Raw genomic sequence first — 27426 nt, 5'->3', positions numbered from 1 at the left:
TCCTGTCAACAGCTGAGGGAGAGAATACCTTACATTCCTTCACATTGCTAGGGCAACTCTCATTGGCCCTGTGCTTGGTGGCAGTGGCATGGGCTTATGCTTGAGGTGTTGGTCATACCGGTTTAGCAAGGCCCAGGCATCCTATTAACAGTGCATCTTGTGTGTAACTATCACTAGATTTCTCCTGCCCACCACATAAGCTGGTTAGAGAGAGAGAAGTTTACTATGTGAAGAGTCACTGCCTATCTTGCATGGATGTGATTAAATAATGATAACAACACATCGGAGTGTCTTTTAGTTTATGAGGAAAAGTTAGGTGTTTTATTTCCCCCCAAAACTACACCAAACAAATGCTATCTTTTTACAAAAAAAAATAAAAAATACTATTCTGTGTGTGACTTCATTTTGTAAACATGTGGTTTATTAGGTCTACTCTGGTAAACAATATTGTCATTGAAAATGTATTACTAGTGAATATAATATACCATTCATAAAATGAATAAGCCAATAGCCGAATAATTGGCTAATTGTACTGACTAATTCGTGCAAAGTCCATCAAATCATTTGTCTAGTGTCACAACATTGATGTAAAAATGACCTGTTAAATTCATGTTATCTTTCTCTGATGCGTCATGAATTTGGAGAGGTAAGGGTTTATAACTAGTGCGTGTTTTGACAACTGGGAAGTCAGAAAAAACGAATTCCGTGTTGGAATTCCGAGTTGGATTTTTCACAGTCGGAGTTCATTTTTCTCGAGTCCCAGTTGTCTTGAATGCACTGAAGTTGGACATTTCCGAGTCACAGTTGTTTTGAACGCGGCATATGGATTGGGCACACCTTTCTCACCTGGGACACTCGGATTTCGACGACGGAGTGACGTAGTGCTACGATATGACAAATGGGGAGGAAGCAAAAAAAAAGTCAGTCTTCTTTCACGCTGGCCACGTCCCTGGGTTATCCACGGGTTTCAGGTTAGTTTTTCGTTCTTATTTAATTGACAATAGGGAATAAATGAACATAATGCAAGTGCATTTAATTGGTTGAAGCGAATGTTTGATTTAGAGAATTATTAGTAATTGTTTGTTTTGCTTCCATTGAGTTTGATATTGCGGTAGGCTATGTTTGATCATTTACGGATCGAATTTCGAGTGTTTTTGTTTCCTTTGCTTAGGCCTGTTTTAAGGAAAACAACTCATAATTGGTTGGATATTGGACACCTTGAATTTCAACTGTGCCACCATAGGAGATGTAAGTGAGTGCTGCAATTAGCTCTCACAGTCCCACATCATAATTAGACGTTAATCCATGTTTTTTTAAACTAATTTGGAAGTTGTAGCAAACGTCACATTTCGAAGTGTTTACGGTTAAGTTTAGGCATAAACTCCTAATGTTTAAGATTGGAGATGGGTTTAAAACAAAAATCACAAACATCTTTCTGTTGCTGAGTTCGAGTTCGTTTCAACCTTAAGAATCAGAGACAGATGCCCATCCGCCATCCACAATGCACACCGTTGCCCCTAGTGGCTGGTTTCCACGTCACTTCCCGATGTCCTCAGACATGGATGGCCATCGACTATTGACTTGTATCACGGGTGACCTGGCTGGCCTTTTTCAAGCGTTCTCAACATTTTAGCAAAACTTTTCTGAAGCCACAACAGTACTGTAATTAGGCCTACCTTTTCTGAGCAGCAACTGGCCCCGTTGTCGTAACATTATTAGCTATCTTTGGCTTTGAAGCGTGTGTGTGTGTGTTCACACGAATGTGCTCAAATCCAGGTGCCAAACTAGTTTTTAATCAACGCGTGGGATACAGGGAGGATCTAGTGATACGTTTCTTGTTCATGCTATAACATTGTTGCTTATTCTCACAGACTTCTGAGATGAAGTGAAAATAAGGCTATCAAATGCCGTTTATTTTCAACTCTCCATCTCTGCTTATCACTCGTGTCTTCTGCTTACCATCTTTGTAGAAATATATGCATCCAGTTACTCTCTGGCCTCAACTGATTTAGGACTTGAACTTCCATTGCCCATGTCCTAGTCTTGGTAACATTCTAAGGTAAAATGGTAACATTTGTATTGCGCTCATATATGCTTTTAGAAATATGAACAATTTGGCTATAAACACATTTCTGTCTCTTTAGTGTATATTTAGCTATTTTGATCAGGAAGGTTGTCAGTCACACAGTTAATGGCCTAGTTGGTGATTAAGGTGACAGTCTATACTTCCATCAGAACATATATGGGTAATGCCTATGGTTTATATAATGCTTTACAGATGACCAGCCAGGGTGAGCATTTAGGAATGTTGTATCCCGGCCTTACTGAAGGTTGCACCATGTGTCTACCCCTGATTCTGGTTCTGATAAACCCAAGTTGTGGACAAGGGAGTGGCTATGGTATGCATGTGGGCCCATCAAATGTGATTTGACCAATGCTACGGTACGAGTATGTCCCACAGCCATAGATACAGTCCTGCAGAATGTCAGCCATGTTGGAATACTCTTGGAACAGGCTTGGAATTAGCAGTGCCGCCAAAGCTTACGTTGGCAATCCCTCCTTACCCCACGACACTTTCATTGTATGCCTCATGTTGTATTTCTAAACCTTGAACCTAGTCTAGAAGGTGGAACATCCCAGGTGTCCCAGTAGCAGCAGCAGTGTCATTTGAGGCTGTAAGGGCACCTGTGTGTTGGTGCAGCATGCAGCTCAGGCACATTCCTGGAGCACAGGAACCTGTCCGATCACCCTATGCCTCCGGCACCTGATGCTGTCTTTCTCTCTCTCTCTTGTGACTTTCTTTATCTCTTCTGGCAGTTTTCTCCTTGGTGTTCCCGTGATCTGCTTCAGAGATCATTTGGATTATTAGGCGTTCCTCTTCCAACCAAGACTCCGATGTTGTGATTGCTACTCTGGACTGCATCAGGAGGAAGCTACAGCGGCGGGGATGTTTGTAGATGTTTTACTCTTGATTGTTAGGAGTAACTTGGCAGTTGCTATGGTTGTGTTACTGTACACAGCTGTTCAGAACATTTGATCCAGATCCAAATGAATCAAGCATCCAGAACAGGCTCATGTTTTGTTTGGTGTCAGGTATGTGTCAATAGTTATAAGTTCTCTAATTCAAACCATAAGATATGCGGCTATCAAGAGCCCTTTATCAATGCTGACAGGAAGCTCTGTTTTTTTCCAAACGTCACCACACTTTCAGTCCGCGTGTTTTTAAAAGGCCTGAGAAACATAGTTGCCCTCTTACTCAAAAGGAGTCTGTTTGTATCCTTGTTATCTGGTTGAACGACATATTCCACATCGTTATTGTGTGCGTCAGTCCCTGTAACATTCTTCTTCGGCCCGACTTAGCATTAAGCTGACCATGTATCATGACAGCATAAGCCTCAAGTCATTTGGTCTGCGAGATTCAGGAATGCCGTTGTTTGATGGCTGTATTTTTAGTATATTTTAAAATGATTTCAAAGCCACCCAAGAGGGCGTGAGTTTTTAGTTTCAGTTGACTACAGTATGTACTACATTTTTCATGACATATTGTAAATAATCAGCAACGGCAACTCGTATTACTCCCTGTAGAATGGGAAAATACAGTCAATTACCTAGAAAGTTGTTTGTGTTTGCCACCAGTTGATGGAGAAACTGTAATCAAAATGGCCTCCTCAGCTAAATGTAATCTGTGGGATATTGGAGTTTTTTTGTACTCTGATGATGCCCCCTCAGTCAATTTCTGTCAGCAATAACTACCGTGAAATATACTCGTCAACAACCCATTTTTGTTGACAAAATAATGATGACAAGACGAGAAGCCCTGGAAAAAATACTATTATAAATTACTTTTCATTTTAGTTGACAAATGTAATGAAACGAGAATTCCACGTGAAACTAATGGACATTCAATTTGACATGAAGCTCCTTTTCATCTGTTTTGTCCAATCATAAGCATGAATATTTAGCAGAATATTTCATGCAATCCTCTGATTACCTCTTCGTCTATGTCTTTCTGTTGCGTGGGCTGTTTGAGCAAAGCTTGCTCTCCCACACACAGTTCTTGGATGGTCACTCCACTCTTTTGAACTGATGTGCAGACAGGACACTAATTGTAACATAACTCAGTTAGAAACAACAATACTGTCATTGATTCTTTGCTTTCCTATAGGCAGTTTTTGCTCTGATCACATCAGAAGCTCAATTTTGCCATGTTATTGGCTGTTATTCATCAGAATTTAAGCAGGAATATGATCTTTTACTTTTGAAGAGCGCCAACAACTACAGGCTAAACTCAAAGCATACTATTTAATGGTAAATAAACCTGGTAAACACCTCGTAGCGCTCACAAAAAGAATACACGCCAGACCAGTTATAATTTGAAAAGATAAGGAAACGAATGCTGAAAATAGAGACAATGCTATAAATAACCATTTTAAAAGCTACTATGAAATTCTTTATAAATCAGAATGAAATAAGTTGGACTGAACCTATAGCCTTCATGGACTCTAACCCTGAAGCAACTATCAGCAGATAAAAAAATAATCACTAAAAATGGAAAGTAGCCCCCCTATTTTACTCAAATGACAACATCAATCACTCAATTCAGTGCTTCCGAGTTCCATATATCAAACAGTTATATTAAAACCAGGAAAATCTGGAGTCCCCTGCAGATTCCAGATTTTAATAAATTGCGACAATACAATTATAACCAAACTCCAATGCAACAGAATGGCAGAAGTCTTACCAGACTTGATACATTTGTATTTATCATGGATCCCCATTTATTTTATTTAACATATCTAGGCAAGTCAGTTGATCAAATTCTTATTTACAATGACCCTATCCCGGAAGATGCTGGGCCAATTGTGCACCGCCTTATGGGACTCCCAATCACGGCCAGTTGTGATAGACTGGAATCGAACCAGGGTCTGTAGTGACGCCTCTGGCACTAAGATGCAGTGCCTTAGACCGCTGCGCCATTTGCAAGCCCAGGCAGCAGCTACTCTTCCTGGGGTCCAGCAAAATTAAGGCAGTTCTACACAATTAAAAACATTACATTTCACAACACATTTTTTTTGCCCTAGCACTACACAGCTGATTTTTAAAATAATCAACTTATCAAGCTTCGATCATTTGAATCAGCTGTGTAGTACTAGTGCAAAAACCAAAACATGCACCCTTGCTGGTATAGTATGCATGTTATCGTGTGTCTGTGCCTCTTCAGTCCCGGCTCTTTAATTAGTTGTATTTTGATCAGTTTTTACTTGATGTGGAACAGAGTTCCACGTAGTCATGTGCCACCTCCCATAGTCTGTTATGGACTTGGGGACTGTGAAGAGACCTCTGGTGGCATGTCTTGTGTGGTATGCATGGGTGTCTGAACTGGGTGCTAGTAGTTTAAACAGACAACATGGGGCATTCGACATGTCAATACTTCTCACACGTGAATTTGAGCCAGGACAGATTGACACTAATTCATTTTAGCTCTCGTGTACATTTAAGGGCCAGTTGTGCTGCCCGGTTCTGGGCCAATTGTAATTTTGTTTTAGTGAATGATTTGTTCCAAATACAATGCTTTCAGTTTTTGAAATATTTAGGACTTACTTATTTCTTGCCATCCATTCTGAAACTGACTAAAGCTATTTAAGTGTTGCAGTGATTTTACTTGCTGTGGTAGCTGATATGTGTAGTATTGAGTCATCAGCATACATACACACAGGCTTTACTCAAAGACAGTCGCGGGTCATTAGTAAAGATTGAAAAAATACAGCCTAGACCGCTGCCTTGGGGAATGCCTGACTCTACCTGGATTATGTTGGAGAGGCTTCCATTGTGTTCTTTAATGATAATGTCAAAAACTGAACTAACTAACAAAACGGCTCCCACAATCTTTTTATAAATGTAAAACTCAGCAAAAAAAGAAACTTCCCTTTTTCAGGACCCTGTCTTTCAAAGATAATTTGTAAAAATCCAAATAACTTCACAGATCTTCATTGTAAAGGGTTTAAACACTGTTTCTCATGCTAGTTCAAAGAACCATAAACAATGAATGAACATCCACCTGTGGAACGGTTGTTAACTTCTCTGGGATATTTGGGACGGTAGTGTCCCACTTCGCCAACAGCCAGTGAAATTGCAGGGTGCCAAATTCAAAACAGAAATCTCCTAATTAAAATTCCTCAAACATAAGTATTATACACCATTTTAAAGATGAACTTCTCGTTAATCCAGCCACCAGTGTCTGATTTCAAAAAGGCTTTACGGTTATGTTAGGTCAGCGCCTAGCCACAGAAAAACATACAGCCATTTCCCAAAGAAGGAGAGGTGTCACAAAATATAGAAATAGCGTTAAAATTAAGCACTAACCTTTGATCTTCACCGGATGGCACTCCCAGGACTCCATGTTAGACAAATGTGTTTTGTTCGATAAAGTTCATCTTTATGTCCAAAAACCTAATTTGAAATTGTTGCGTTATGTTCAGAAATGCATTGTCTCAAACAAACATCCGGTGAAAATGCAGAGAGCCACATCAAATTACAGATATACTCGTATCTTTCATCAATGTTTATAAGTGTAAACACACAATTAACGATAAACTTCTCCTTAAGGCAACCGCTGTGGCAGATTTAAAAAGTTTTACGGTAAAAAGACCACCATGCAATTGTTAGGTCAGCACCTAGCCACAGAAAAACCTACAGCCATTTTTCAACCAAGGAGAGGTGTCACACAACTCAAATAGAGTTATAAATATTCACGTACATTTGATCTTCATCGGAATGCACTCCCAGGAATCCCAGTTCTACAATAAATGTTTGTTTTGTTCGATAAAGTCAATTTATGTCCAAATACCTCCTTTTTGTTCGCGTTTAGTTCACAAATCCAAATTCACAGGGCGCAGGCACTTAGTTCAGACAAAGTCAAACAGTTCCATTACAGTTCGTAGAAACATGTCAAACGATGTATATAATCAATCTTTAGGATGTTTTTATCATAAATCTTCAATAATATTCCAACCGTACGTGACTTAGCTCATGAAATTCTTCCAGACCCTTGGTTCAAACTGCTCTTATTCGCTCCCTTTTCGTAGTAGAAGCCTGAAACAACAAGGTTCTAAAGACTGTTGACATCTAGTGGAAGCCTTAGGATGTGCAATATGACCCCATAGACACTGTATATTGGATAGGCAATCACTTGAAAAACTACAAACCTCAGATTTCCCACTTCCTGGTTGGATTTTTCTCTCAGGTTTTTGCCTGCCATATTAGTTCTGTTATACTCACAGACATCATTCAAACAGTTTTAGAAACTTCAGAGTGTTTTCTATCCAAATCTAATTATTCTAATTATTATTACTAATTATATGCATATTCTAGTTTTTGGGCCTGAGTAGGAGGCAGTTTACTCTGGGCACCTTATTCATCCAAGCTACTCAATACTGCCCCCCAGTCCCAAAGAAGTTAAAACACTAACAGCTTACAGACGGTAGGCAAATAAGGTCACAGTAATGAAAACTTAGGACACTAAAGAGGCATTTCTACTGACTCTGGAAAAACACCAAAAGAAAGACGCACAGGGTCCCTGCTCATCTGCACGAACGTGCCTTAGGCGTGCTGCAAGGAGGCATGAGGACTGCAGATGGGGCCAGGGCAATAAATTGCAATGTCCGTACTGTGAGACGCCTAAGACAGCGCTACAGGGAGACAGGACGGACAGCTGATCGTCCTCACAGTGGCAGACCATGTGTAACGACACCTGCACAGGATCTGAACATCCTAACATCACACCTGCGGGACAGGTACAGGATGGCAACAACAGCTGCCCGAGTTACACCAGGAACGCATAATCCCACCATCACAGCTCAGACTGTCCGCAAAAGGCTGAGAGAAGCTGGAATGAGGCTGATAGGCCTGTAAGGCAGGTCCTCAACAGACATCACAGGCAACAACATCTATGGGCACAAACCCACCGTCGCTGGACCAGACAAGACTGGCAGAAAGTGCTCTTCACTGAGGAGTTGCTGTTTTGTCTCACCAGGGGTGATGGTCGGATTCGCGTTTATTGTCGAAGGAATGAGTGTTACACCGAGGCCTGTACTATGGAGCGGGATCGAGTTGGAGGGTCCGTCATGGTCTGGTGCGGTGTGTCACAGCATCATCGTACTGAGCTTGTTGTCATTGCAGGTAATCGTAACACTGTGTGTGATTTCCTGCAAGACAGGAATGTCAGTGTTCTGCCATGGCCAGCAAAGAGCCCGGATCTCAATCCCATTGAGCACGCTGGGACCTGTTGGATCAGAGGGTGAGGGCCATTCCCCCCAGAAATGTCTGGGAACTTGTAGGTTCAAAAGCGGGTACAAAAATTATCAGATTAATCTTGCCGTTGAGAAAATTGAAAACAAAACGAGACATGACCTTTTTTAAGGTCTGTCTTGCAAAAAAATCACGCATTCTTGCGTTCTAACTACCCGCTATTCAAAGCGCTCTGAACAAATTAAGGGAATCTATCACAAACATTGACACATTCTAAAATCCGATAGTCTCGGTAATATGTTTTCGAACCTTCCCTTGGTCATATTCTTGTGGGGCAGAAATCTCAGACCAATTGATCCAACCTGATTTACCACCCCAAGATATTCCTGAACAACGTCTATTTACACCCCTACTGGATGGAAATTACAAGTGTCATGGCTGTGCTCAATGCTATGGCACTTATAAATGTAGATCCTTCAAACACCCACAAACAGGGAAATCGATCCCAATCAAAGGTGTTATTACGTGCTCCACTAAGGCAGTTATTTATCTTATTTGTCGATGTGGTAAAAATTGTGGGTAAAACAAAGCGCAAATTAAAAGTACGTATCTCAGAGCATCTTTTAATTTTTTTTTTTACATTTTTTGCATCTGAGCTCCTAGAGTGTGTGGCTCTCCTTTATTTTCATGGGAACTTGTGGGTGCCTTGGTGGAGAGTGGGGTAACCATTAGGTGCAAAAACTTGACTTACCCAGTTGAGGCCCACTTTTTGGAGGCAGGCCACTCGATTTCGCCTCTGCGTTTTATATTGGCATCGAACATGTCACCCTCCCTAGTAGAGGGGGTGACCTTTATAATTGATTGTTAAAACAAGAGGCTGCCTGGATATTTAACTTAAAGACCCTTGCTCCCTTCGGGTCTCAACGTAGACTTTGATCTGAAGCCATTCTTGTGATTATTGTGACTTTGCCATTGTACTTGTTTGTAAGCTTGTGTAGTCTAAAATGAATCTATGATCGTATGCTATCCTTTTTTTTTTGTATGCTGCTGTTTGTATGCCATTTTAATATTTGAGAATTAACCAATGATATTAGGCCACTCTTGCCCATGATTACATAGCGTCTTTTGACACTATAAATGAGTCATCCCGCAGTGTTTGTGATTATACCCTGATGAAGACAGCTTGGCTGTCAACGTTGGGTATTACATTTTTGAATCTGAGCTCCTAGAGTGTGCAGCTCTCCTTTATTTTCATGGGAACTTGTAGGTGCCTTGGTGGAGAGTGGGGTAACATCGCACAGCAAGAACTGGCAAATCTGGTGCAGTCCATGAGGAAGAGATGCACTGTGGTACTTAATGCAGCTGGTGGCCACACCAGATACTGACTGTTACTTTTGATTTTGACCACCACCTTTGTTCAGGGACACATTATTCAATTTCTGTTAGTCACATGTCTGTGGAACTTGTTCAGTGTGTCTCAGTTGTTTAATCTTGTTGTGTAAATATTTGTATGAGCATATGTTTGCTGAAAATAAACGCATTTGACAGTGAGATGAAGTTTTATCTAGTCAAACATTGTAAAAAAACAAAGGTTTACTAAAGGTTGTTAACATGCCGATTGGTCGGCTGTTTGATCAAATGACTTGCTTCACCCCAGGCCTGAGTGGGCACACTTTACTGTATGTTTAGATTGAAGAGATGGAAATAGGAGTGGCAATATCATTGCTATCATCCTCAGTAATTTTCCATCCAAGTTGTCAGACTCGGGTGGATTGTCATTGTTGATCAAAAATAAAAATCGCCTCTTCCACACACTTTAAGTAATATAAAATTATTAATGCATGGATGTATAGGTTCAGAATTTGTTGTTGGCATGGACTTTGTTGAAGCTCCTTTGGCAGCGATTACAGCCTTGAGTTGTCTTGGGTATGATGCTACAAGCTTGGTACTCCTGTATTTTGGGAGTTTCTCCCATTCTTCTCTGCAGATCTTCTCAAGCTCTGTCAGGTTGGATGGGGAGTGTCGCTGCACAGCTATTTTTTGTTGTTTTCTTGGCTGTGTGCTTAGGGTCATTGTACTGTTGGAAGATGAACCTTCACCCCAGTCTGAGGTCCTGAGCACTCTGGAGCAAGTTTTCATCTTTCCCTCGATCCTGACTAGTCTCCCTGTCCCTGCCGCTGAAAAACATCCCCACGGCATAATGCTGCCCCCACCATGCTTCACCGAAGGGATTAGTGCCAGGTTTCCTCCAGATGTGACGCTTGGCATTCAGGCCAAAGAGTTAAATCTTGGTTTCATCAGACCAGACAATCTTGTTTCTCATGGTCTGAGAGTCTAGGTGGTTTTTGTAAAACTCCAAGCGGTCTGTCATGTGCCGTTTACTGAGGAGTGCCTTCCGTCTGGCCACTGTACTTTCCCCAGATCTGTGCCTCGATACAATCCTGTCTCGGACCTCATAGCTTGGTTTTTGCACTGACGTGTACTGTCAACTGTGGGACCTTTCATATAGACAGGTTTGTGCCTTTCCAAATCATGGCCAATCAATTGAATTTACCACAGATGGACTCCAATTAAGTTGTGGAAACATGATGCACCGGAGCTCAATTTTGTGGCTCATAGCAAAGAGGCTGAATAGTGATGTAAATAAGATATTTCTGTTTTTAATACATTTGTAAAAATGTCAACCTGTTTTCGCTTTGTCATTATGGGTTATTGTGTGTAGATTGCTGATTTAAACAGTTTTATTTTAATCTAATCTATTTTAGAATAAGTCTGTTAACAATGTGGAAAAAAATCTCAAGGGGTGTGAATACTTCCTGAAGGCACTGTATGTGTTTACATCTGAACATTGGTGTGTCACTGTTGTGTTGGATGCTATCAAGGGACTAAAGACATTCTTCCATGGAATAGGATAACTCTGGAGTACCAGTAGATCGATACAATTCCACAGTAAAAAAAAATGGATCTGTTTGATACTTTTGATAATCTCTCATGCTGTAGATTAGGTCTAATTTTTAAAAAAATCTGGAAAATATTGTTTTGACTGAAATTAAAAAAGAGCTGACCAATTAAAAAATTGCTAGTAGAATCTGATTAATTTGAATAATGCATTGTCATATTCTTTGGTCAGTACTCCTGGACCTTGTCTAGTACCGCTTTGTCCACCACGGTCTTCATAAGGCCAAGCCAACCATAAGGTTGGGGTGGATTATGTGTAGGTTGTCTTCCTCATTTTCCTGAACTTATGATCCAAGGGCCCACTGCAGCAGGGCAGCACATGTGATGTGTGTTCCTGACACTTGAATTTCAAGAAAAGACGTCCTCAAGTCTATTAATCTGATTTCTCATCATTTAAAATGGGACATTAAAAAGCGTATGAAGCTGCTAAATGTGAAACCAGTTAAAACGTCACTTTTTTTTGTCTCCTCACATTACTGTTCCTTTTGTGTCAACAGATTTGTGTTTCCTCTGAGAGAGAACCTTGTCGAAAAGCAGAGCTTACTTTTAGCGACATTGTTCATCCTATCATAATGATGGACCCTCGGGTGTGCCCACCCTCACTCAACAGCAGCCAATCAGTGATGAGCAATCTGGACAAGTCTCCTTCTGGAGGATTCAAGGCCGGACACTCACGGAACGACAGCGCTGGGTCATCACGCAACTCCCGCCAGGTAGTTTCTGAGCCGTTCCTTTTTATTAAAAGTGTGAGTGGCGTGTGCCTGGCGCATGCATATGACGGGTCTCCTCTTTACACTATAATGCAACCAATGATGTATATAACCATCATGAATATCTCTATGGATGGATGGATGGCTGAATGGATGAAACTCATATTGTGAGTATTAAGTTCTTTATGGACAATGCAACATGTTTATTTTATTTAACCTTTATTTAATTAGGCAAGTCAGTTAAGAACAAATTCTTATTTTACAATGACGGCCTACCTCGGCCAAACCCTCCACTAACCCGGACGACGCTGGGCCAATTGTGCGCTGCCCTATGGGACTCACGATCACGGCCGGTTGTGATACAGCCCGGGATCGAACCAGGGTCTGTAGTGACGCCTCTAGTAGCACTGAGATGCTGTGCCTTAGACCGCTGTGCCACTTGGGAGCCAAACTAATGAAAACTGTATTTCCCCCCCCCCCCCCCCATAGAACTCCAGGCACTGGGAGGTGTTGGAAGACCACATGGACATGGGTTCAGGGATCGGGTCAGGGTTGGACATGAGCATCCCTGGTATCTGTGAGGGCTTTCTGATGAAGAGGAGGAAGTATCCTTTGAATGGCTGGCACAAGGTAATGTGAAGGCTATACTTGGCAAGCCAATTTGAAGAACAGTTGAAAGCCAATTGAAGCACAGTTTTGCTATTTAGTTCTGTTTCACCATCACTCCTGACTTCCTGGGGTGTATTCAAATGGAAGTAAATTGCTGGAAGGGACTAATCCAGGGTTTCCCAAACTAATCTAAACCTCTCAAAAAAATAAATCTGTTCTCATTGCTACTGGTGTGCACTTATGAATAGACCCCTGTCTAATGTGGTTCTGTCGCTCTCCTTTCAGAGGTACTTCCTGTTGGAAAAAGGGATCCTCAAGTACTCCAAGACACAGCAGGATGTATGTATTCACAATACATTTCCAAAAACACATTCAACTCACGATATCAATCATTCTGAAATCGGTCAGTGCCGTATTGTAAATGTTACAGGCTATGGAATGCTTGTTTATCCATTCTAATGTTCCACTGGTCAGATCCAAAGAGGAAAACTCCACGGCTCCCTGGACGTTAGCCTCGCTGTCATGTCCATCAACAAGAAGTCCAATCGCATCGATCTGGATGGTGGAGACTATTTATACCACGTCAAGGTACACTGAGTATCCCAAAATACTAAGAACATGCTCTAATCTTTTATTGATGTCAATTGTTAAATCCACTTCAATCAGTGTAGATGATGGGGAGGAGGTGGGTAGAACATTTTGATTTTTTTAAGCCTTGAGACGTGGATTGTGTGGCATTGATGGTGAATGGGCAAGACGAAAGATTTAAGCGCCTTTGAACGGGTGCCAGGCACACCGGATTGTGTCAAGAACTGCAGCGCTGATGTATTTTTTTTCACGCTCAACGGTTTCCTTTTCACATCTGTTTCTTATCCAGAAGAATTAGCATGTGTTGTCCCCAATTAACATAATTATTAATGTAAAATTCACTCTCCTGTTAGGCCAAGAACAATGACTTGTTCTACATATGGCTGACCAAGCTGTGTGCCCATCGTGTCTTCAAGAAGAATGAGGCCTTGGGCGTCCACCACGGAGTCCTCCATGCCCTCACCATGGGCAACAGCACGTTGTTGCCAGCCATGGCCAGTCTAGCCCAGAGGAACCAAGCTGCCATGCCAGGCATGGTGAGTGAACAGAGAAACAGGGGTGTGACGCAATGTGGTCTGCTACTTGCAGTGCTACAACCCAAATATGTTCTGGTCACACCGAAATACGTGAAGGTATATTCTGAATAGAACAAGAGGACTTTATACAAATTGGCTTTGACTGACACTTGACTACTCTTCTTTCTCTTTCCCTCCTCTGTCCCCAAATCATGTTGTTTCCAGTACCCTCACTACGCCAGCACTGCCTCGGTCTACCAGGCTGAGATGGAGGTTCCGCCCACAGCAGCCCCAGGGGTCAACGGCAAGGTGGCAGCATGGCTCCAGCAGACCCACCAGTCAGATACCTGCTCCCAAGGTAAGGTACTTCCATGGTGAAGCTAGGGAATCAAGGCTATCATTTTGCAATTCAGCATTAAATGAATATCCAGTTATTTTCAGAGCTAAGCTTTCACTCCAAAGCTTTATCAATAATCTTCTCTGATTCTTGACCCCCACAGAGCTAGCTCGTTCTCAGTTGGACTTGACTGAGTTGGCCCAGCTCATCCAGAGGCTCAATTGGCTGGAGAGTGACCAGCAACCAATCTCCAACAGTGACCTGGAGCGACGAATCAACATGCAGGTAAGGTCACCGCCCTAACCGCTACTCTACAACCGCACGTGCTGTATATGAGATGTTCTCTATGGGGGGAAGAATGGCACACCTGTGAGTGTGACATTGGAGTATTCATTTAGTGGTTGGCTGTTCTTTAGTCTGAGCATGTATCTATTCTACCTGTCTTTCAGAATTTGACCCTTAATACCCCCAAGGCCAAGAAGGAGAGGAAGACGACAAACAAGATATTTGGTCACTCTCGCACCCTGTCTGGAGTCGAAACCCGCGGCATGGTAAGTTCTCATGTCCTATACAGTGGGTATCATAAGTGTGTTTTTCCACGTTTTGTTGTTACAAAGTGGGATTGAAATAGATATGATTTTTTTTTTAAAGTAATTTATGTACAGAAAATAGTCTCAGTGAAAAATACAATTAGACAATTTCCAAATTGACAAAAATGTAATGACTAAAATATAGTTGCATAAGTATTCACCTGCTTTGTTTAGGCAAGCCACAATTAGTTCAGGAGTAAATGTAGCTTAACAAATCACATATGTTACATGGACTCACTCTGTGTGAATAATAGGGGTGATTTTTTATTTTTATGACTAACCCTTCCTCTGTCCCCCATACATAATAAAACATCTAAGGTCCCTCAGTCAAGTATTGAATTTCAAGCACAGATTGAACTACAAAGACCAGGGAGCTTTTTCAAACGCCTCATAAAGAAGGGCAGTGATTAGTAGATGGGTAACGATATCAAATCGGACATTGAATAACTCTGTGTGGTAAAGTTAATAATTGTGCTGTGGATGATGCGATATACCACCTAGACACATCAAATATACAATCGTCCTTCTGAACTGAGCTGCAGGAGAGCAAGGAAACTACTCAGGGATGTTACCATGAGTCCATAGGTGATTTTAAAATGACTATGGAGTTCTATGGCTGTGATGGGAGAACTGAGGATGAATCAATGTTGTAGTGACTCTATAATGATGGCCTAAATGACAGAGTGAAAAGATTAATACAAATAAGTATACAGAATAAAAATATTCCAAAACACTAAAGTAATCCTAGTGTGGGAAAAAAAAAACAGACAAATATATACTTTTTCGCTTAAATGCAAAGCTGTATGTTTGGATCAAATCCAACACATCACTGAGTAACTGCCTCCTTATTTTTGAGCCTGGTGGTGGCTGCATCATGTCATGGGTATGCTTAACATTGGCAAAGACTGGGGAGATTCAGGACAAAATGAAACTGATGGAGATAAACGCAGGCAATAACTTGGAGGAAAACCAGACACTGGGAGATGAATCACCTTTCTTGGCCAAATCTACACTGGAGTTGCTCACCAAGAAGATAGTAAATGCTCCTGAGTGGCCAAGTTAGTTGACTTAAATCTGCTTGAAAATCTATGGCAAGACTTAAATCGCTGTCTAGCCATGATCCCCAACACCTTGACAGAGCTTGAAGAGTGTTGAAAAGAATAATGGGCAAATATTGCATAATACAGGTGTGCAACGCTCTGATGAGACGTACCCAAGAAGACTAACAGATGTAATTTCTGCCAAAAAAGTATTTCTAACATGTAATGACTCAAGGGGGTGAATACTTATCTCATCAAGGTACATTAGTGTTTAATGTTTGTGTTGATTGTTGACAAAAAGGGAGCACAATTGTATCCATTTTAATCCCACTTTGTAACAGGAAAATGTGACCTCTAAGGAGTTGAATACTTATGATACACTGTACAAGACATTCGTCATTGGATAAGAACGTTTTCTGGACATTTCTGTGTCATGGCTGTCTCAGAATCCTCCTCCTTCACCCACTGTTCCCGCATGTCCCCTCTCCATTTTCATTTATGGGTTAGGGACCGGTACAAACACATTGACACATTGCATTAACAATAATCTGATGGTTGCACCCTAGTATTTTTTTAAAGCTGACGAGATGGGTTTTTCTAAAGAATAGAATTTGTAGAGATTCTACAAAAGAAGTAAGGCTACTAACATACAATATATAAACTAAGTTAGGCATCCAACTGGGCTTGTTTACATTTAAGTGAATGACAACTTCCAACTTCAGAGGCAGCTTGTGCAAGCTAACAAACATGTAATTAGATGGTCTTCTACAACATGGCAGATGTCATCTGAGGACTAATTACCTAGCGAGCTAGCAACAGGCAAGATAAAAAAAATTTTTTTTAAAGATGGAGCTAGATAAAGCCAGGAGAATAATGTACTTGTTGAGCATAATTCTAGCCATCAGTTTTGTTTTCATGGTCATCACTCACTGTTGCGTTTGTCAAGGTCCCGACATCAATGTAAAGCTCGAAAGTGACACACACAAAATGGCTCTCTACACACACACACACAAAATGGCTCTCTACACACATCTTCCCCCTCCCTCAGTTTACCTCCAGCCACCTGAGCACATCGTCCAACCACCTGAGTGTGGGAGCCACCTCGGTGTCGTCCATCCCGGACTACGTGTACTCTCAGCTCTCCAACCCCCTCATCACCTCCCCCGAAGCCAAGAAGATCCAGCAGGACATCTGTGCTTTGTCCCAAAGGGGTAAGAGAGGGGTGTTACAGGGTTTTGGGGCTCATTCGATGGGGTGTTCATAAAGTCGTGTGTAGAGCTGGTTATAGTGAGGCTGGTTCTGCAACATAAAAAAGAGGACCTATGTAGACCACTGCAATCTGGTAGTAATTGACTTACTTTAGTTACTTAGGGACTTATGTTGGTGTGGATGAACACGGGAAATCAAATGGAAATGACATTTTGTCTGCCGTAATCTTCTTAGTTCATGCATCTCTCAAGTCCATCCACGAAGTGCTCGCCCTGGAACGTGAGCGGGTCCGACAGGCTTGGACCGGTCCAGACCTACGCTCCTCCACCTCCAATCAATTGGCCACCCTGTGTAGCACACTGTCTGAGGTAAAAAGGCCCTGGACACACACTCACATATATAGTACACACGCTGAGACGGAACCTCCTGCTATACACTAAGAACATAAACCATTGTTAATGGCTCCAAAGGAGAGACCTACGTTTCTTTTTTTTTCGGAAGTAACAAGAAGAACAGGAAGAGACCTAGCGACCAATAGAAAGGCGTTATTCACATTTAGTCAATAACACTGTGGTGTCTTTTAAAACCCACACAGCAGGCGTTTCGATGGGCCACACCTATTCTCTCACTTTCTTTTGCTCTCTCCTTACAAAATATAGTCCCGTCTCAGTGTGCTGCTGTTCAAGTGTGTGAGAAGCCAGCCAGAACTGGTTTGGGCTGTTTGGGGCTGGGACATCTCAGTACTGCCCATCAGGGGCAGAACCATTCCTCCCTGCTCTCCTGTTTTGAGCCTGCCTGGATGAAACAAAAGCCTTTTCAAATGTAAAGACACTTGTTCAAACATTTAGATTTATCTTGGTGAAACAACTTAAACCTCCCCCGAACGTATCTATTTGATCCGAGTTACTGGATGTTTCTCAACTTCACTAATTACTGGATGGATCTGACAAAGCTGAAAGAGTTCTGAGGGAAATCCTCCACCAAATGTGCATACTGTACATTTTGTCCAACTTACCTGCATGTGGGCCAAGTTTGATAATGGGGAAATGAGCTTAATATTGTGCTTGGTTTTCATACAATTCTCTACAGTATACTAATAAGTCACTGTTTGTGTGTATCCAGCTGGAGGTGCAGTCTTGCCAAACCAAAGTTCATTCCCTGTCCCTTTCCTCTGGATCCACGGGGGGCTCCAAGGAGTCCTACAGCACTGTGCGTCAGGACCAGGTGTGTATTCAGCCACCAACCCCCACTCAGCAAGAGGCAGGCTGCCACTTGTTTCTGAATGCGTGTCTGGCTGTGTACTGTAAGTCTGTCTGCCTGTCTCTGTGTTTGTGCCTGTATGCATGGGGATTCTCTATCAAATGAGCAGGATTTTCTTCCTTAACTTTATTTTGTAAGACATTATTGACGTCACTTTTATCCATCTGAAAGCGTTGATTTTGTATGCTTCCTGTTAACTATAGTCTTATTCTTCCTCCTTCGGTCACCCCCCCCTTTCCCCACTCCAGAATGTTGAGAAGACGCCCTCTAAGGGTTGCTCTGTGCAGCGCACCCCCTCGCTGGCCGACTCCATGGCCGAGTACTATGACGCCAGAGATGTCATCGTCTGTGAGAACTCCTCTGAAAATGGAGAAGAGGAGTCTGATGAGTCCGGGCTGAGTGACATCACCACCACCAGTAACTCTGAGCCAGATGAGGTCCATGGTGAGCCGCCACTCTTTGGATATCACTGTTTGGCTGTGGTCGTAGAAGTAGAATGACTAGAACAGCCACTCTAAGGATGTGTTCTATAATATTATGTTTGAGCAGTCCCATTATACCTTGAATACAGTTCGGTCTACGTGGTCCGTTTGAGTTTTTGTCTTTGAAAAATAAGTAACAATATGCAGTATCTAGTACAGCTGGGACGATAAACCGAAAATGATCACTACCGACCGAACCGACCATTTATCGAGGACGTTTTACTGATATCGATTTTTTAAAAGAAGTACCCTTTACTAGAGGAATGTGTAGTTTGAAATGAGATGTCTGTTAAATGTGGGCTGTTAACAAGACAATTAATGACCACAACCTTCAAATTAGTAGTTTTAAGGGTAATATAAAAATTAACTGGTGCACATTATTGTAAACTTTACCGTGATCATTTAGTCATTTTATTGTGATATGGATTTGTGTCTATATCGCCCAGCTCTATCGAGGTAGTTATACTCATGAACTCGGCTGACACCAACATTGGGTGTGTATATATGTAATCTGTGTACAAATGTATTTTTATTACGTTTTCTGAACATAGCTTCCACTTTGCCTGCAGAGGCAGTATCACCGGACCAACCGCAAACAAAAGGTATTTTGGGACTGGTCAAACTGAAGTATCGGTGGAGTGGTGGTGAATTGCGGCCATATTGGAAGTCCCGTATGGATCGTTTAATTCATTGATGCACATAATTTATTTTGAAGACGGTACATTTTCAATGTTGTACATGCAAGCATACTGATTGGACCCTGAAAACGCACTAGTAGTCTACTCATTTTATTACCATGATTTCATCATCTCTCTCTTTCTTCTCCCTCTTTGTTCTCCTGAGGTGTCTCTTTGGTTGTGTGGGACTGGTGACAATTTAACAAACGCATTATTGTCTAATCTGTATAGATATTTCATTCTTTAAACATCATACCCTCCACCTCAATCCAACATCAAACTCTAATTTGGGAGATGGAGAAATCGAGAGACTGTCATTACTTAATTTTTCTTCCTGTTTCACCATCCTCCTTTCCTTGACAGCTTTGGGACTTCAGACATTTTAAAGGGATGGTTCAGCGTTTTGGCAAAGAAGCCTTGATTTTGACCATTTTAAAATGCATAAAGAAACAAGGCAACAAATAAATGTACCAAAAATTGCTGAGGATTATATGCACAAGTCTAAAGATTTGTTTCCATTGTGGTCCACTAATGGTTGCCGTGTCTGCAAGTTAAAACAAGAGACATTGGCACTCTGGCATACATTCAATCATACAGAATGTCTATTGTTTATCTACTTAAGATCTTGTGAATACCATTTTTATGTCTCTGCGTCCAGTATGAAATTAACTGCCAAAATAAAGGATACGCCAACATGGCTCTAAATAAGGCGCTGGGCCACCACGAGCCGGCAGAACTACTTCAATGAGCCTTGGAACTCTCTTGGAGGGTTGCAACACCATTCTTCCACGAGAAATTCCATCATTTAATTTGGTGTTTTGTTGATTGTGGTAGAAAATGCTGTTATGTGCTGCTCCAGAATTGACCATAAGTGTTCAATTCAACCTGGTCTCAGAGCATTTCGTATTATTCTGTCATGTAAATCCAAGACACTCCATATGTTTCGTATGGTATGGATTCCACAAATGAATACATCGGCCATTTCTTATGTTACAAATTACAATTTGTATTATATGTTACGAATTTGCCAAACGGATGTTACGAGTTCTAGCTAGGCGGGCTAATGTTAGCTAGGCTGTTCAATTGGGTTGAGATCTGGTGACTGAGACGGATAGTTTTTAATGCTCATTGAACCATTCAGTGACCACTCGTGCCTTGTGGATGGGGGCATTATTGCCATTCTGGAAGAGGCCACTTCCCTCCGGATATAAATGCTTCACCGTAGGTTGAAGGTGATCACTAAGAATGGCTGTGTATTTACTAGCTGTTACCTTGCCCTCTAAGGGGTTGAGTGGCCCCAAACCATGGCAGGGAAATGCACCCCACACCACAAGGGCTGCCAGTTACCTGTAGTTTTGCCAGCCAATGCTAACTATTGTTAGTGTAATGACTATGTCAACATGAACAGCTAGCATGCTATTCCCATAGACTTCCAGGCATTGTGCTAACGCTATTTGGCAACTTCCTTCAAACTGAACGCAGACACAAAAGGGTATCCACAAGTTCATCTGACCCTGGAGAAAATCCTGAACTCTCCCTTTTAAGGGCTGAATCATGTCAAAGAAAAATTCATGTTCAAGCATTAAGTGCTGGGCGTAATTGTAAAAAAACATGTGAGATTCAATAGGAAATGTATAGAATTCCATCTAACCTTTGTATGCCCTCGCCCCCTGGCAGCCTCTTCCACCCTGAACTACCGCACCAGCGTGTCCAGAGCCCCGGACATGGTCAGCACCGTGCCCACCAACACAGGCCGCCGCACTGTCCTGCCCGCCAACTGTGTCGACAACAGCCACATTGGCATCATGACCATCCTGTACAACAACATTGGCAAGGACCTGTCACGTGTGTCCATGCCCTGTGGCCTCAACGAACCTCTGAACCTGCTGCAGAGGGTGAGCGAAGAGCTGGAGTACTCAGAGCTTCTGGACATCGCCAACCGCACAGAGGACCCCTTCGAAAGGATGGTAAGGCGGCCTGACGTGTGCCTGACATTAAAACGAAGCAGCTCAAGTATAGGTTTGTGCTGCCATACCAGCGTTGGTGCTGATTCAAGTGAATTGATGCGCCTGTAGATTTGCTTAGTTGAAATCTGAAAAAAAAAGGTCTCTGCTTTCTCAAATCAAATGCTATTGGTCACGTGCCGAATACAACCGGTTTAGACTTTACCGAGCCCATTCCCAACAATGCAGAGTAATTAAAAAAAGAATGATAACACAATAACAAGGTTATATACAAGGAGTACCAGTACCAAGTCAATCTGCAGGGGTGCCAGGTAGTTGAGGTAATACAGTATGTACATGTAGGTAGAGGTAAAAGTGACTAGGCAATCAGGATCAATAATAAACATAATAGCAGCAGCATATGTGAGTGTGTGTGTGTGGTGTTGGAGTGTCAGTGTAGTATGTGTGTGGGTAGAGTCTGTGCATTAGAGCCATTGCAAGAGAAATGGTGAAATCCACAAACAATGAATGGGGTCAACTTGAATTGCAGATTTAGCATGTAAAATACTATAGTATTTTGTGGTAGCAGTTTTCTTCAGGTGCCATTTGATATTGTTGATGGGTGCGATCTCACTCATCTGTTTTCCCATACCTTATTTGTCATGAAGCTGTACATGGGTGTTTTCTCCATCTCTGGCTACGCCTGGGCTACCTGGCGGAACCGCTACAAGCCCTTCAACCCCGTCCTGGGAGAGACTTACGAGAGCCACCGGAAGGAGCGCGGCTTCCGCTACGTCGCTGAGCAGGTAGGACTTGAATAATCCTGACCCAGAATCATCCTAGATTCCATCTGCATGGCAAGTAACCCTTAACTGATCCAGGGTGTCTTCCACTGAAGATTCAGTTATTTAAGGTTTTTCCTTTCTGTTCCCAGGTCAGCCATCACCCACCCTGCTCCGCCGTGCACGCAGAGTCTGAGAACTTCACCTTCTGGCAAGACCAGCAATGGAAGAACAAGTTCTGGGGAAAGTCTTTGGAGATCATCTCCTCTGGTCCAGTGAATGTCAAGTTGCCAAAGTGAGTGTTTATGCAAATTCCATCATGATTATTTGACCCCCCAAAAAAGAGATAACGTAACCCTACTTTCACATGGTCGTTTTGAATGTCTTGATCCGTTGTTCAAAGTAGAAGCTCGGGGACAGTGTTTTGATTGAGCTGATTCAAGATTTGAAAAGGCCTTAGCTTACCAAATGAGCTGTAACAAGCCTGAAAGTATAATTTTACTGTGTTATTCAATGAAATGTTCATAGTATTGAAACCGGCTCAGGTGTCCATGAATTTGAAGAGTGCACGTCTTCCTCCAGTTGCATTAAACCCATGTCTCCCTCTGCCCTCTAGATATGGGGATCACTATGAGTGGAACAAGGTGGTGACCTGTGTCCACAACGTCCTGAGTCCGCAGAGGTGGCTGGAGCACTACGGTGAGGTGACCATCAGAAACACCAAGAGTGACCTCTGCACCTGCAAGATCTCCTTCGTCAAGGTGAGACCCCTGCCCGGTGCCCACAGAACCTAACGCTCAATTGAAGGATAAACCCACAATGGGACCCATAATGAATAAAATAAAAGATTAACAGCCTGAATGGGGTCTAGACATTTATGAAATCTCCAAAGATTTACATATGGAGGTACCTAACAAGTCTCCATTGACACGGCCCCCTCCCTCTCTCTCTCCCTGCGTCTTTCCCTCTCTCCCTCAGTCCCGCTACTGGACCTCAGAGACCAGTAAGAACGAGGTGCAGGGCCAGGTTCTGAACCAAGCGGGAGAGGTGGTCCACCGGTTCGGTGGGCTGTGGCATGAGGGCATCTTCTGCGACACCCTGCCTAACCCAAAGTGCATCTGGAAGCCCAGTGAGTACTGCTATTATCTGAACAATCTATTATTTGCTATGTACGATAATCCTCATCTCTAATCCCATCTTGATATTATAGTTTATCCTATAAAATGGTGTAATCCACACCATTGTGCCTATTATATTTTCCCTAATCCACACTATTTCAGTGAATTCTATCTTATGGATGTTTTCCTCAATCCGTGAGTCCGTCATCCACTCTATAGTACCAGCACTATGTATCGCCTCACACAGTACCCTGTTTCTCCCATCCCCAGACCCTCAGCCTGATGACCACTTCCAGTACTACGGCTTCAGTCGCTACGCCAGGGAGCTCAATGAGCTGACCCCTGAACTCAAGAAGGTCCTACCTCCCTCAGACACCCGCTATAGGCCAGACCAGAGGTGAGACCACCATCCAACCTGCTCAGTAATGTGTACGTAGAGGATGTTCAGCTGTGTGCACTTCATTTAGATTTGTCAAATGCATTGGAAGTAGGGCTAGGAATACTTCTTGAACAGGATCTAACCAGGAAAAACTCTGGGTCCTGTACAGTAGGTCATGTAGGCGATATCGTTCAGTGACATTTACTTCCTCAAATGTCAGGGAGCTGTGTTGTGCATTGATGTGATGCCACATCCGATGTGGCTGCGTGCGACGGTACTGTACACACAATTGACCCTGTTAACGCCTTTTTGATCCGGTCATGCAGAGTGCAGCTGAATATCGTATCTCTCCACTGTTCTTTCCCCATAGGATCCTGGAGGAGGGAGATGTAGCTGGGGCTGACAGTAAGAAGGAGGAAGTAGAGCAGAAACAGCGGGACCGACGAAAGGAGCTGGCCAAGAAGGGAGAGGAGCACGTGCCTCGTTTCTTCAGGTGAGTCTCACCAACCGTCCCATACGCAATCAAAGAGCATTTATTGTAGAAATAGCAAGGCAGTGGTCATCATCCCTGCTATTCAGGGTCTTTCTGATTAGCTGAATCGGGTGTGTTAGGGCAGGGTTAGAATAAAAGCCTGCACCTGTAGCTTTTCCAGGACTTGTGTTGGTGACCACTGACATTCTATTGTGTTCATGTACAGTATCTGTTGATGCCCCCTTTTTTTTTTTTAAAGGATACCTCACACTAGAAAGTAAATATACATTCTTTCCTTCAGGAAAGAACTGGATGCGGCCGGGAATGATATCTGGCTGAGCAACGGAACCTACTGGAAGATCCGCAATCAGCCAGGCTTTGCCAACACCAAGAACTTGGATCTGTGGTGTTGAGTAGACCTGGCAGAGCCTCCTGTCATTTTGGCTTCATCATAGACTATTACTTCCCAATGAGACTACTGAACGCAGATACTAAAGCTCCACTGACGGGAGAGGTGAAGGGAGTTTTGACTGCATGGATGAATCATTCCAGGGTGACTGTGCCATTGGAGAGAGGAAATGTCAACATGGAGTAGATGAGGACTACTATGGATCTTTTCCTTCAAGTCTGATGTTCCCACATTGATGCCGATCTTCCACACCCCATTGACCGCTCTGGTGTCCAAATATAAAGTGCCTTGAATATAACCAGATTGAAATTGGTTCATGCATTTAACTGTCAAGTTTACCCATTGGTGGTCGGAGATCCCACATAGCGTTTTGAATAATGTTACCTTGCATGTTATAGAGATGCATGATGCTTTTTGTCAATGTAATATGTCTATATTTAAACACTTTTACTTATTGACTTTTTAGGTCTCTATATGCAGATTTATTTAAATCAATTTGTGATATCAAACTCTCACTCTAAAGAGGAACTAACCGGGTAGGGGATTGTTTTTAAGACTGCTGTGGATTAATGGGGTTTTATGGGGTAAGAAGGGCTGCCTCTTGCACTCGATGGGTCTTACTGTGTTTTTGTATATTTAGTTGTACAGTACTTTACATCTTTTGGACTTGTTTAAAAATGACACATTGGTTTGAGTCACTGAATGCCTCACATCTGTCTCCTTCCTCACCCGTTTTAAAGAACAGTGGTCTATATAACACTTTCACTGCTTTCCTTAGTTTTTTGTATTTATCTAGAGTGAGTTTATAGATGTTTAATGCTTTTTAGGGTGATCTTTTCAACCTTGATTTAGGTTGATACTATGAACTATTTTTTATGTATGTTTCAACAATGGGTTTTACGGAAAAGAGAACCATTGTTACATTTCAGTGTAAAAACAATTGGGAGGGCTATAGCGGGGGATCATCCCGACCAAAATGAATTGTTTTCTAGTCTATTTTCAAATAAATATGGAACTTAAAACGATTTTGTTGTTCTTTGACACTGCAAAGCATTGCGGCTATTGTAAGCAGTTGTTTAACTGGAAGGATCTCTTAACTATTGCCCAATGTAGGGAATGTAAAATGCCTATAGGTGTCAACTCATAAGGGAACATGTTGTACGTCTAATGAATTGAATCGAAGCGTGGAACCCAGTCCAACCAGTTGCTGTTTAAGACTAGTCATTGAAGACTGGGATGAGCTGAAGTTCAACCAGCTTCATCATTTTGAGATTTAGGTTTTTATTATTTGCGTTACAGAAAACCGACAGATGACTATAAAGGGTCAACTAAGCCTCGTGATTCTACTGAAGGAAGAGAAGATTCAGAAAAGGAATACTGTAGTGTGTTGGAATGCAATGTGAGCACATGGGTTCATGTCCATTTTCAAATGTCATTTCCTTTTGATCGCTGATTCCTGTAGCGCTGTACTGTTCTCTCATTGGCAGAGTGTCTTGGTGTTCCTCCAGAAGCGATCCCACATTTGTGTGGTTGATCGCAGTGTTACCTTCTATGGTATCTATACTAATGGCGTTTATCTTCCGACTGGTGGCGTCAACCCTGCGCGACGCTCGTCCCTCGATCGACTGATCAGTGCGGACTGATCTGACGTAAGACAATGTACTGATGGTACATCCCCATCAAGTGTATTCAGATCATATTGATTGCTGTGCAGATTTCAGAATAGGCTGAGTTGAGAAATCAGCTGGTGTTCTGGATCTGTCAAATTCCTCCCCCCCTGTTGGGTTTGAAATGGGTTGCTGTGAATTGTATTGACAACCTGTAGCCAAGTACCGGAGATGACTGCATATAAAGCTTCATTATTCTGAGATTCACAAATCATCCATGGAGAACAACAGCCTGGATTCACTGTACAGCTCCTGCAAACCAGAACATCTTCGGCCTGTTATTACCCTAGTTTTAATCACTGTTGTACAATGTCCTGAATCCCTGAATGTCAATATACAAAGGAGTTTCTTATGAGGTACCTATAGTGGTCCATCCCTGTTTTCAGGGTCCTTGACATACCGCCATAGCTCAACCATTTATAGCGATTATCGCCAACCCCTCAGTCATCCTTGACTTGTTTCATTGAATTATATGAAGACACGTGAGATACTGTAATTCATTCATTTAAAGATCGGTTTTCATCAAGATTCAAGAAAATTCTTCTTTCCATTTGAACTCAATTCCAAAAAAAGTGCTGTGTACCTCCAGCTATGAATGTGCCCTTAAAGTCTGGGCAAAGACTTGCTTCTGGTTTGATGGAGAGTAAACTTTATGATGAAGCATGTAGTTAGGGGTGTGACCCATTTACTGATGGTGTTAAAAACAGTGCGAGGTAACCATGTCAAAGACCATACCTGATAACATGGGTGAGTAGAGGGAGCATTCAGAAACAGCACTGGCCCTTGTTATAGCCCTAAACTAACATGGTCAAAAACAGAGGTAAAGGAAACTTTCCAGTTTAGAAAACGACTAGAGGCTCGACAGTATCACCTCTCTACAGTTAGATGGAGTCTGTTCCTCTCGAGTGCCATATTGCAAAGGGGATCCGCAATTGTGGTGCTGTCACTTTTATTAAGGGTGAGCCCATCGTAAATCCTGTATTTTACAGCAGGTAGAGTCATGACGCGAAGCAGACTGGAGTAGGACGAATTCGCCTCTGGACACTAAGGTCAGTTTTGTGTTTTCCTGGTAATGGTTTAGGTTTGAATTTGGCAGGGTAAGTTGTTCCTAGATCTGTGTCTGGGGGCAACGGTTAGATCTTGCTGTTTTCCAGGTGCGTGTCGATGTGTTTGATGAGAGCGTCGTCAGGGTAACCGGTGGGGAAGGTCAGCTGACACAGCGGGCAGCTCCGGGCATCGTTCTCCTCCGTCTCCATCCACAACTGCAGGCAGCCAATCACAAAACGACACCCGTTAGGATGTGTAAACACTCAACTCAAAAGGTTAACACTGTAAATGTACTCATTGTAATGACTGAATAACCGGTTTTCTATTTGCGTGTCAGATAAAGATGCTCTGATTATTACTGCTATTGAGAGACACTACTGAGCTCTG

At 42.4% G+C, this 27426-nt stretch overlaps 2 protein-coding genes across 7 annotated transcripts in view; one reads left to right on the top strand and one right to left on the bottom strand.

Moving 5' to 3' along the window:
* Nucleotides 1-844: 844 nt before the first annotated feature.
* On the top strand, nt 845-25350 carry LOC109893235 (oxysterol-binding protein-related protein 7). Of its 6 annotated transcripts, none has more exons than XM_031827215.1 (22): nt 845-971; nt 11703-11918; nt 12405-12545; nt 12810-12863; nt 12999-13112; nt 13466-13648; nt 13853-13985; nt 14128-14249; nt 14414-14515; nt 16643-16805; nt 17038-17171; nt 17926-18027; nt 18312-18507; nt 19115-19147; nt 20900-21189; nt 21834-21971; nt 22100-22242; nt 22564-22708; nt 22926-23076; nt 23336-23462; nt 23815-23937; nt 24218-25350. In XM_031827215.1, exons 2-22 carry the CDS (start codon nt 11778-11780, stop codon nt 24327-24329), a joined length of 2847 nt encoding a protein of 948 aa, XP_031683075.1. In that variant the 5' UTR covers nt 845-971; nt 11703-11777; the 3' UTR covers nt 24330-25350. The 6 variants fall into 6 exon arrangements, with proteins under 6 accessions (XP_031683075.1, XP_031683076.1, XP_031683074.1 ...); XM_031827214.1 differs by lacking the exon at nt 845-971 and adding an exon at nt 2902-3093 and having other exon boundaries at nt 18324-18507; XM_020486355.2 differs by lacking the exon at nt 845-971 and adding an exon at nt 2905-3093.
* The window catches only part of LOC109891894 (TANK-binding kinase 1-binding protein 1-like), a 21311-nt gene continuing 18219 nt past the window's right edge, over nt 24335-27426 (bottom strand). The window contains exon 11 of the mRNA XM_020484359.2: nt 24335-27254. Coding sequence (XP_020339948.1) covers nt 27126-27254 — 129 coding nt within the window. The 3' untranslated portion in view covers nt 24335-27125. The remainder of the gene's footprint in view (nt 27255-27426) is intronic.

Source organism: Oncorhynchus kisutch, linkage group LG6, assembly GCF_002021735.2.
Source record: "Oncorhynchus kisutch isolate 150728-3 linkage group LG6, Okis_V2, whole genome shotgun sequence".
In the NCBI taxonomy this organism is placed as follows: domain Eukaryota; kingdom Metazoa; phylum Chordata; class Actinopteri; order Salmoniformes; family Salmonidae; genus Oncorhynchus; species Oncorhynchus kisutch.
Note: the sequence above shows the minus strand (reverse complement) of the source record. Positions and strands in the feature narration are given on the sequence as shown.

Excerpts from the sequence above, each read along its gene's own strand:
- LOC109893235 (XM_020486355.2), top strand. The coding sequence starts at position 3,049 with ATGAATCAAGCATCCAGAACAGGCTCATGTTTTGTTTGGTGTCAG. Across the intron at positions 3,094-11,702 it reads CATGTTTTGTTTGGTGTCAG|ATTTGTGTTTCCTCTGAGAG; the intron begins GTATGTGTCAAT and ends TTGTGTCAACAG. Across the intron at positions 23,463-23,814 it reads CGCTATAGGCCAGACCAGAG|GATCCTGGAGGAGGGAGATG; the intron begins GTGAGACCACCA and ends CTTTCCCCATAG.